At 35.3% G+C, this 11,331-nt stretch overlaps 1 protein-coding gene across 1 annotated transcript; it reads left to right on the top strand.

Annotated features, from left to right (window-relative positions):
* The first annotated feature begins 3,020 nt into the window (after positions 1-3,020).
* LOC123534974 (uncharacterized) lies at positions 3,021-7,306 on the top strand. The gene is made up of 4 exons (XM_045317477.2): positions 3,021-3,224; positions 4,530-4,721; positions 6,103-6,234; positions 6,995-7,306. The coding sequence occupies exons 1-4, from the start codon at positions 3,110-3,112 to the stop codon at positions 7,150-7,152; spliced, it is 597 nt and encodes a 198-aa protein (XP_045173412.2). The 5' UTR covers positions 3,021-3,109; the 3' UTR covers positions 7,153-7,306.
* The last annotated feature ends 4,025 nt before the right edge of the window (positions 7,307-11,331 follow it).

The following is an 11,331-nucleotide window of genomic DNA, read 5'->3' as shown; positions in this document are numbered from 1 at the left end:
TTTTTCTACAATGTGTTGGTTAGTCCCTTTAAAAGCTATTTCTTGTTATGTTTATAAATTAAGCAAAAGTATAAAACAAACTAAAAATGAACATCTGTCAAATAATCAGTTGTATATCACATTTTATAGCAAATGTACACGTCAAAAATTTACTCGTTTATAGATATGTATATACATTATCTTAGCCTTCTTCTTTATTGCTTCTTAAATACTTCACTTTTGGAAGAAAATCTAATTAGAATTAAATTTATGTATACGGTAAAACATTATAGTTTGTTAATTTCCATACTGCTAATAGTCTGTTTTGTTGTTCTCTTCTTCAAACTTGAATATATCTTCTCCTATCTTCCAAAATGTACAACTGTTGAAAAGCAAAAACACTTTGCTTTGGCATTCAACCAATGGCACATTCAACACTGTAGTTTCAGCTTTCAAAGTGTTAGGATCTATGAGACAACTGAAGTTTCAAAACAGGGAAAACACATCCAATTAAATGTATATGATAAAACCTTAATTGCTACGACTGGCATCAAGTTTAGGTTATGATCTTGGATTCAAGATTTACTTGTGAGCTAGCAGGAGCTTCCATTCCTAACTATTGTGGATAGTATTGCTATAACCATTCAACAAATTATATTCATGTTCCTGATATTCACATTTATACATGTATGTACACTGTCACTTGAATGTTTCTAAATAATTATGTTTTGATATGTTTTATGATTAAAACAATTTCCTCTTAAAACCACATTGAATCATGTAAGGTAACGCGTTAAACCTTACCTGTTTGTGGTTAATGTGTTTTGTAAAACAGGATATTTTGATATTATGATATTTACGTCATTTATGTAAACATGAAAAAAGTGGTGTTTCTATTTCTTGTGACATTTACGTCATTTACTTGTTTCTAAGCCTTTACAAAATGCGTCCTGAAAGGAAAATTCCTTGTTTTGAAGTCCCTGGATACACGTAATACCTTATAATATAGCTATCGTCTGCTTGGAATAACACTTTTTCATATACGTGTTTGACCTAAAGCGGCAGAATTTTCACAACATGATTATCCCATTAATGTTTTAAAAATACATGTAACAAGAAATATCTTAAAAAAAAGATAAACGGCGCAATTACATTAAAGTCTTTAGTTTGGTATATTCAAAAACACAGTGGTACTTATGCATGCTTTTCTTGCCCCCCTGTGCAGGCGTGCTTAAAGCTATAATATTTACTGTTAGGATTTAACCGCCCACTTCTGCAGTTGTGCCTTTACAATATAGCCTTGATTTTCTATGCAGGTAATTAGTCACAACACACTGGTGGGCTTTAATGTTATTTTAGCAGACGGGCCTCAAATTGTCGACGTTTTTAATAAAGGTTTATTGATGTGTCATTTTATTACAGGTCACGAAGTTTTCGTGTTTCGACCTAGGCCAAGTAATTTTGTGTTTTTGCTTCTCTGCCTCGCTATATCGATTCGACAATATATGTATTTAGATATGATTTAAACATTATTTTCGCAGATCAGTTAAGGCAGAATTCTAACAAAAAATGAGCAACACCCTGTAATCTCCTGTATCAGTTGTAAATGTCTTAAGACAAAAAGAAGAAATAGTTTGCATGCGACCAAATAATATTTTACATATAAAAATATGAACCTAAAAACACGGGGAATCCCACGTTTCGACAAATCGGAACAGACATAACATGTGCTTTTTTACTGGCTTTCATTAGTTCAGGAGACATGCTTAATTTGCATATTCAGTGAAGAAACTGCGGCACCGAAAAATATCCTTTTTAAAAATGTCTTATTATCTCGTAGGAGATTTTCTTAAAATTTTAACGATTTAAAAGACCACGTAGCATCAAAGCACGGCATTAAAACCTATTTACTTAAGAAATGGATTTTTCGGAGTCCACATGATAGGATCTGCAAATACATGAATGGCATTTTTTGTAAAAGAACGTTTTAATGAATCGAAAAATATATAATAAAAGGAACAAGAGAAACTATCAAGGTATTTGATTTCTATCCGTATTTTTCGTAAAACATTATAAAAGATGCACAAATCTACTACATACTGATAACTGTGGTTCGTTATACGTCCTTTACGCACGAGAGTCACCTTACACTCCTAGTACCGGTGAAATCCCAGTCCGGTATACAAGAAACAGTTATACATAGCGTTTTATTTTCTGTATTTGTAGATATCAACCACGCCCCATTCTTAATCCCAATGTTCAAAGTGTGGAGTTGGCAAACCCATTTCCAAAAACACCTCACTGGTAACTTATGATTATAGGGAATTGATCCTACGAAGCGACGAACATCGGGGTCGATCCCTCTACGGTAACATGAGATATATACTATCGAAAAATGTGTCCTTCCAGCTCGTGCACGGAGCGCCTGACCGCATGTTTTGGAAGAATATGCTTTTTCCACGTGCCTAATAAGCGTCCACATAACTTGTCCGAACCGCAACGTCTTGCACTGTAAGTATGGACAGTGTTGTTTTATTCCAAAATCTACCTTAAATTGATAGTAAATCGATCCCTCTACGGTAACATGCGATATACCGAATGAGATATTTACTACTGAATTAAAAAAATGTGTCCTTCCGTGCTGTCATTAGACAGTTCTTTTCAAACCTTGTGGGATGAGTTGAAGTCGGACCGATTCCCGCTTGAGGCAGTGCCTTATTTCATATTATTTCCTTTGCAGTAGTCAAAATAACGTTCATATGCACTTATATTGTATGTTTTCTGATTTTCCCTGTCACTATCTATCTTTCGCGCCCATCTGCATAAAACATATGTTCATGCACAGACATAACACTCCTTTTCAACTCAGAAACTTACTGATTTAGCAAATTGAAGGACACTGTTATTATATCGCCTACAGAGATATGTGCATTCTGTGACAAACATCATTTTCTCACAAATGATGGACATGCATTGCGTGTCATTTCACAATAATTAAAATAAAGCACGCAATTAACAAGTATATAAGTCTGTAAAGTTTGTCACTCAATGCGAATGAAAGAGAGGAACACATCAGTTGTGTTGTCCGAACATCAGTGTTATAACAAGAAGAACGGCTTGGTGCTTGACAATGGAGATGTTACTGAATGCAATGGTCTGCTTAATGGTATCATGCACAAATGCCATATACGTTAGAAGAATAGAAGGTAGAGTTAATCTACCGATGGTATCGGTCAGTAGCTGTGGTAAGTTCTTTAAAATATTTATTTCAATAATTTTGAAAGTATTAACCGTTTTTTTAACATAAGAAAGAAGTTGCGATTATCAAACAGGTAGGGAAAAAGATAAAAACATTGGAAACCTGAAAGGTTGTCTAATGGTAACATAGGCTTCAGTTAACGTCGCATATAATCAACATACAACGCGAGCTACAAAGCTCTTGTGCGACAAACTAGGTATCTGGTAATAGATACTTACCTGTGCTCAATTTACCTCCAGGTACAACCCTTTAAAATACTAGTGTCAGGAAGCTACCAGTACCATTTTTCGCCTCTTTGGTATGACGCTGCTAGGGATAGAATCTCTTGTGATATTTAAATCAGTAAAAAGTATAGCTTCGTAGATAATACCACATATTACATGAATAACATGACAATCGCCGTTTCTACATGAATAGTCTATATTCAGCAAATGTTAAAGGCACTGACCTCCAGATTTGGCTAAAAATGATCTTTCTTTCAAATTGAAGTTTGGTCATATTATGAACATTAGAATATGAGTTTTTGTTTCTAAATTATTAAAAAAAATCCAAATCAAGAAAAAAAGATGACAGCATCGGGAATCGAACCCCGGACCGCCGCGGCAATAAAGACAGATTCCCGTCGTCGTAATCAATAGCGTTATAGCGGAATTAGTGAATTATGACTAAAAATTATAGATATTTATAATCGAGACAGTTTATCTGGAGTAAAGCGTTACAAACGCTTTTCGATTTCATCGTAAAAAGTAGTAAAAACAGCAAATTCTCATGTGTTTCCGTAACATGTAGTTTATCAGTAATTAAGTTTTAAAGCCTTCTTAAGAAATATAGCATTTATTTCCAGATATCTAAGAAAAAATATTTTTTGTTGTTGTCGAACGATCTGGAGGTCAGTCCCAAAAGTTTAAGTTGTGAAAATTATGTTTTGTTGTCACGTTATAAAACACTTACAGAACGTCTTGCCAATCTACTGGCTCTCTGCCTTTCGAACCTCTGGACTATTGGCCTGCCATTCAATATATACAGATGCCGGAGTGTTGCTGGACTATTTCCCTCGTAATTCCAAATCCTTTTGGATTTTTGGATTATTTCTCAGTATTGATTATTTCTCATTAATACTTATTTCTCATAATTATTATATCTCATAAATGTTACTTTTCATAAATAACTTTATTCTCGAAATTATTATTTCTTATCAGCTGTAATTTCTCATTTATTATTATTTCTCATAAATCTAATTTCAAGTACGTAATTTCATGTAAACTTATATAATTGTATTTTTTTCTTGTAGGACACAGTTGTCCAAAACCCACAAGAACGAGTGGTACTAGCGTCAATTTCCTTAGAGAAGTTTCAACCATGACATGTAATTGGAGGGAAAATGTGCCTTACATTTTCAATCACGTGGAGCTTGTTGATAGCAGACGACAATTCTTTCGCGTGTTCAATGGCTCACAGACATCATGTGATCGGTATCCTGATGGTATGTATAAGTACAAGTTTCTTGGCCAATTAAACTTTAGACACAGGTTTTTAAATGCAAAAGTTGCAGTATTTTAGTAAATATACCACAGAATTCATTCTATTCAATCAGTAGACATATTTAAGATCGCTTACTTAAAGAAGTCCGAATCTCGCTCGTGACTACTCGAATTAAAATTCGCCATTAATCTTTTAGAGTATCTTAGAAATCACAAAAGAGTGAAATAATGTAAAAAAATAAGGAAAATCTGCATTTTTTTGTCTGACAAAATTTGCCTACTACTGTATTCCCTTGAATCTTCATAGCTGCTCATTCATCCGTCGTCATAAAACGCGAAATACAGTTCCAAGGGTAACACCAGTTTTCTATTTTGGCCGTTTAAGGAGATCGTGAGCAGTTCCTACGGCCACTCATGTAGACCTACACATTGCTTAATAATGAATTGTTTTAGAAATTCACGAACCGCTGTTTTAGAATATGTGTAGACTAGAAACTATATTTGTTTAAAAACATTCCTAATCTTTACATACAATCTGTTGAAATATTTTTCATGATAGGACCGAGCTAAATCTAAATAAAAATCCATCGAATCACTTGTGCTTCCGCAAAAACAAAACTCGGAAACACACGATCTTCCAGCGTGTTGCAAAATTAACATAGCTCATGAGGCTTTGTTCTTAATACTGGAAAATATAACGAAATTTTCTGAAAATCAATTTAAATATTTGGAATTGATGCTTTTCACGATAAACGCAAAGGCATTGCAAATAAGGAGCAACTGTGATTCAGTTTGCGAAATGAGAGACGTCCGTCATCTTATTTCTAATGCAAACGCTTATCAATTATACTCCTAGGGTATATAGGGGTCATCATGCGGGTCGGTTGATCATACAGTCCGTTGCAAAAGGTTTAGTTTATACAGAATTATTTTTAGGTCGATTGTGAAGGAAGTTCTACAACATATTAATCACTCTCGACACCTCATTCCTGATGTAATCCATCGCCACGAGGGTGAATGGAAAACTGTGGCTAAAACTGCTCTTTTTTTTTTGGGGGGGGGGGGGGGGGGGGGGGGGGGGGGAGGTTAACGTCACATCCACACAATTATTGGTCATATGCCGACTTTCCAGTTTGTGATGGTAGAGGAAGACCCTAGGTGCATTATTTCATCAAAGGTGGGCACGGAGGCCCAATTTTTAAATGGAATCCAATGGAGCCTAAACGCGTGTAGATGTGCATGTCATATTTTAAAGGTCAGTTGAGGTATTGCAGAGTTATGCGCCCTTCTACATATACAAAATATCCTGCTATCTGGCCAGCTGTATTGTGGGGATATTGGTGAGTGTTGGTTATTGATCTCGGTTTTCTTTTGAATATACAGGTACATACAGTTGTACACCGCAGCCAGGACACTATTGCTATGCGCATGTCCGTCTTGGATACCGTACAAGAAGAAACAGTATGGTGTCGATACATTTACCATCTAGAAACATACCCCCAACACTTTACAATGGTGAGAACATTTTTCCTTTTGGATTTATATCAGATATCTTCTTTTCTTTCCTGGTCTTTTATTTCTTTTTCTTTTTTGCCACCACTTCTTTCCCTCTTATTCCTTAACTCCCCATTCATTTTTGTTTGTTTTTCATTGTCTTCCTTTTTCTGTTTACTTTCAAGTTTTGTAAAAAATGTCACAGAAGAGCTTTTACAATATCATGATTGACTGATCGTCCAGATAGCCTGAAGTGCTCTTAAAGCATTGATATCATGGATGCGTGTCTGGTGATGTACCTAACATAAAACCCCATTCAGCAATATAAAAACAAATGTGCTTCAAGTGACACACTATTGTTAATGTGGAAATGCCAGTAACCTATCGGACCACAGTATTCCTAAAACTGATAAAGATTTTGTCTAAGAACAAGTAGTGGGTCTAATAAACAACGTCACAAGTCCACATTTTGAAACGTTCAGCCCTACCTTTAGCGAAAATGCTATTTCATATTTACCAGCCAAAGGATGCGTTCCATTTCCCTTGAGCAAATGTTTTGTTTTTGTTGTTTTTTTGTCAAAGAGAGCAGTCAATGTTTCTTTAATAAGACTATGTGGTAGAAAAATACTTAAATACTTGCACAAAATCTTTGCTACTTGGAAATGGATATTAGTTTACATGTTCGATATTTAAAGTGTGTGTATAAATGCTTTGATCTATTCTAAAACATTAAAACTGAACTGTAAATGACATTTGTAAAATCAATGGTTTTTATTCACAGGGGCAGAGACAGTACCTATATATTCATTTGGAACTCACCTCCAAAGGCCAACGGTCAGATTCGAGCTAGAATGTAGCGGTGACAACCCGTGCTTAGAGGACCGTGTGACACTGATAAGTCTCCAGTACAGATGTACTCACCAACAACCTAGCTTTTGATTAAACCATGGCAAACAAAACCCAATTTTTAGGAAAATAACGAAATACTTGTTTTCATTGACCACGGACTTTTACAAAACATTTTGTTTTTAATCAACTGTTCCAATACGAACTTTTAATCAAATTTATGACTATTAAAGCATTGAAAAACTTATTTTCTTAATTTTATTGTTTATTTCTTTTCATTTGGAAACTTATTTTATTACCGAAAACTTGCAAGAAAGCATAAGCTTTACATTTATTTCTACCAACGTGATGCAAACAAACTTTTCCATATCCGGTTTACAATGCAGAAGAACTAGTTACAAATAAACTTGCGGACCCACTGCGCGACCAATCCCTCTGCACGGGACAAATCTTATCAGTTGACATTATTATCACTATCCATTTGAATAAATTAAAGCATTATTATCAATAAATTAAATCTTTCAAATTAAATCAAAGAATCATATATAGATTGACTATTATATCTAATATATGTGTTTTGTTAAACCTAAGACGCATAGGAAATTACGTTTTATCACTGTCATTTCGAATGAACTGGTATGGTAAAGTCATATAAATCCATTTTTTAAAAATAAATATCCTTTTGAATTGAATAATCTCTTGAATTGGGTAATGAGCAAAATTGATATTTTATCAGTATCATTTTGAATTAAATAGAAACATCATTATACACAAACACATATTGCTAAAAGCTTTTATCACATTTCAGAACGAATGTTTGGTTATTTACCAAACACGGAATGAAAATATTGCAATAGCCTTTTCTACCATTTAGACCAAAACTTTTGTAGTTTACCACAATTAAGTCGGAATGTTTGGTTAGTTACCAGACAATGGATGATGTCAAGGTCGATGATGTAGCATGGGTTTCACTTTTCCAAAAAAAATATGTTAAAGAAAAATCACTTACTAACATCTATCCACCTTGTAAGAAGATCACAGATGAAACAGAGTCATCTTACAAATACAAAAATACAAATACATGGCATTTATATAGCGCAAAAATTATAAAATATTCTATTGCGCTTTACAATTACATAACACACATTTAACATATATACATACAAAATATGAACAGGATTCTAGAACTTAGATTTAAAGATTTGGACATATATAAATACTGTTTTACACCACTTCTGAATATTTTGTATTTTAACAAGACTACACTCATTGTTCATAAAACTGCCTAAATAAATGTGTTTTCAGTTTTGATCTAAAGCTGGCTTCAGACTGAATGTTTTTCAGATAGCTAGGCAGATCGTTCCACCACTTGGGACCAACGACTGCCATAGATCTGTCTGCTAGTTTTGTTCGCCGTCTAGGGATGTTAAAGTTAGTGTCACTTTGTGAGCGAAGTCTGTATCGTTGTCGAGTAGGTACAAACATTTCCCTCAGATATACTGGAGCTGTACCCTTGATGACACGGAAGACTATTACTAAAACTTTGAACATGACTCTAGCCTTAACTGGAAGCCAGTGTAATTCTTTCAGAAGTTCGGTACTTGGTTTTTTTATAGGAAGCATTCTTGACTACTCTAGCGGCATGATTTTGGACTCGCTGTAGTTTATTGATTTGGTAGGCTGGAATTTCTGTAAATAAACTGTTGCAGAAGTCAATGTGAGAATGAACCAATCCATGCACTAATGATTCAGTTGACTTCTGTGTGAGATGTTTCCGTATAGCCCTAAGGTTTCGTAACTGTACATGAGCTATCTGACACTTTTTCTGAATGTGATGGTCAAAGTTGAGTGTATTGGTCATAGTTACACCTAGGTCTCCGACGTGATCGACGCATTTTACGTCACACCCACCAACGTTTACACTTGTGATGTCCAATTTCGCTAACTGTTGTCTTGTTCCATACATAATAATTTTAGTTTTAGACTGATTCATTTTCAGTTTGAAGGTTGTCATCCATTTTATGATTTCATTTAGACAACTGTCGAGTTGCTGAAGAACAGTTGTCTCATTTTGAGAATTTCCCGCTTGAATTTTTAACACAATCTTGTGGTCGTCCGCGTATCCATAGAGATCAGCTGGATATTTCTGCACCACTCGGTTAAGAGCCGATATATACAGGGTAAAGATCACAGGTCCGGCACAAGAACCCTGCGGGACACCAAACCTTAGTGGCTCCGTGTCAGATGCTGACTGTTCGACTAAAACTTTCATTGTTCTGTTCGTGAGATAAGATTCTATCCATTTCAAGGGAGTGCTATGTATACCAAAGTCATCTTGAAGGATTTGAATCAGTATCGGGATATCGGTGGTATCGAACGCTGCACTCAAGTCGATCATGACCACGATTGTTATTTGATTTTCATCTATGGTTTCCAAAAGATCATTATACATTTTGACCATTGCTGTTTCAACCCCATGATATGTTCTATAGGCACTTTGGTAAGCTGGGAGGAGATTGTTAGCTTCAATATGCTTGTTGATTTGATTTAGTGCAGCTTTTTCAAGAATTTTGGAGAGGAATGTTAAATTTGACACTGGGCGATAGTTTTGCAGTTCAAGTGGGAGACCTTTCTTCTTCAACAAAGGTTTTATCACAGCACTTTTCCATTCATCAGGGAACACACCAGATAGCAGTGATCGATTTACAATTTCTGTCACAACGGGAACAAATTGTGAAAAATGCTCCTTTAATTTCTTAGTTGGTATCACATCAAGTTCACAAGTTGTAGATTTTGATGCATATACAAGTTTCAAAATATCGTTTTCGGAAAGTGGTTTGAACGCAGTAAATGTATTCATAGTCACAGGTGGATTTGAGTAGGAAGAATTACCATTGGGTGTTTCAGTTGATATGTTGTCAAGATCATTTCTCAACTTGATTATTTTATCAGCAAAGTATCGTAGAAAGTCATTTGCCAAAGATACTGCACTTGTGTGTAATGGGGCGGATTGTCTTTCGACCTTCCCAGTAAATCGGATGTTACGGCATACAGCTTTTTGATGTTTCCTTCTGCTTCTCCAATCTTGTTCTGGTAATACTCATCCTTGGCCCTAGAAAGCTCAGCGCTATATACATTTCTTACACCACTATACACTTTCTTTGAAAGGTCAGATTTGTCATTCATACAGATTTTTTCTATTGATCGTTTGTATTGTTTCAGCTGTTTTAGGTATCCAGAGTACCAAGGAACTGTCGGTCTACAGAGAATAGTTCTTTCCTTTAGAGGGGCATGTTTCTGAACAATGTCGGACGTGATTCTAGTGAACTCAGACACAAGATCATGGACATTGGAAGTGTTCACTACAATTTCATTTAATTGACCGAATTCTGATTGTAATATGTCACTTGATACAGATTTCCAATTGCGAGATTTGATTTCTTTCCTGATCAAGGGAGGGCGACACTGTTCAATGTTACAACTTACAAAGCAGTGGTCAGAGATGTAATAGTCTGGCAAAGGTTCTGAGACATTCACACGTTTGTCTTCTAGCTTTGTGATCATCAGGTCAAGAATATGACCACCAGAATGAGTAGGAGCATTGACATGTTGAACCAGTCCAAAAGATCTCAAACACTTACAGAAAGTATTAAAATTTTATCTGTGAAATTCCGCCTCGAAAACTTTTTATTTTTGATTACTTCATTGTGTCACATATTTTCGCGAGCTAAATTCCATTGTTTACATTCGAAATCTTACCCTCCGGTGTGATATGTATACATATACTCTGTGTGTGGTGGGGCTTATGCTCACAACGCTTCATGAGTGCTGAGCTTGCATTGGATTCTAATGCATGAAATACGTCATACAAACAAGATAATGGAGTCATTAGACCAACTCGTAATCTATGATCGAAATGTTTTGAGTAAAAATTACAGTCCCATAAAGCAGCAGCCTTATTAAACCGTTTCTGTAATATTGTTGGTCAGCCTTTTGCTTCGAATAAATTGTCTTTGTATTTTGGACTGTGTTCTGGTCTAATCACTCGCCATAAGAAAAAACTCTTTGGCAAGAACCGTCCCACACTCACTTACCTATGTTTCATACTTATTTTAATGGCTTTTGATACAGTCAAATCCTGGACCAGATAGGCACTTGTAATTTAGAAGTGAAATGGTATCCAGTCTCCCTCCACCATTTAAGCTGGAAAGTCGCCATATGACCTATAGTTCTTTCGGTGCGACGTTAAACCCAACAAAAAAAAAAAAGACC

The sequence above is a fragment of the Mercenaria mercenaria genome, chromosome 12 (assembly GCF_021730395.1).
Source record: "Mercenaria mercenaria strain notata chromosome 12, MADL_Memer_1, whole genome shotgun sequence".
NCBI lineage: Eukaryota > Metazoa > Mollusca > Bivalvia > Venerida > Veneridae > Mercenaria > Mercenaria mercenaria.
Note: the sequence above shows the minus strand (reverse complement) of the source record. Positions and strands in the feature narration are given on the sequence as shown.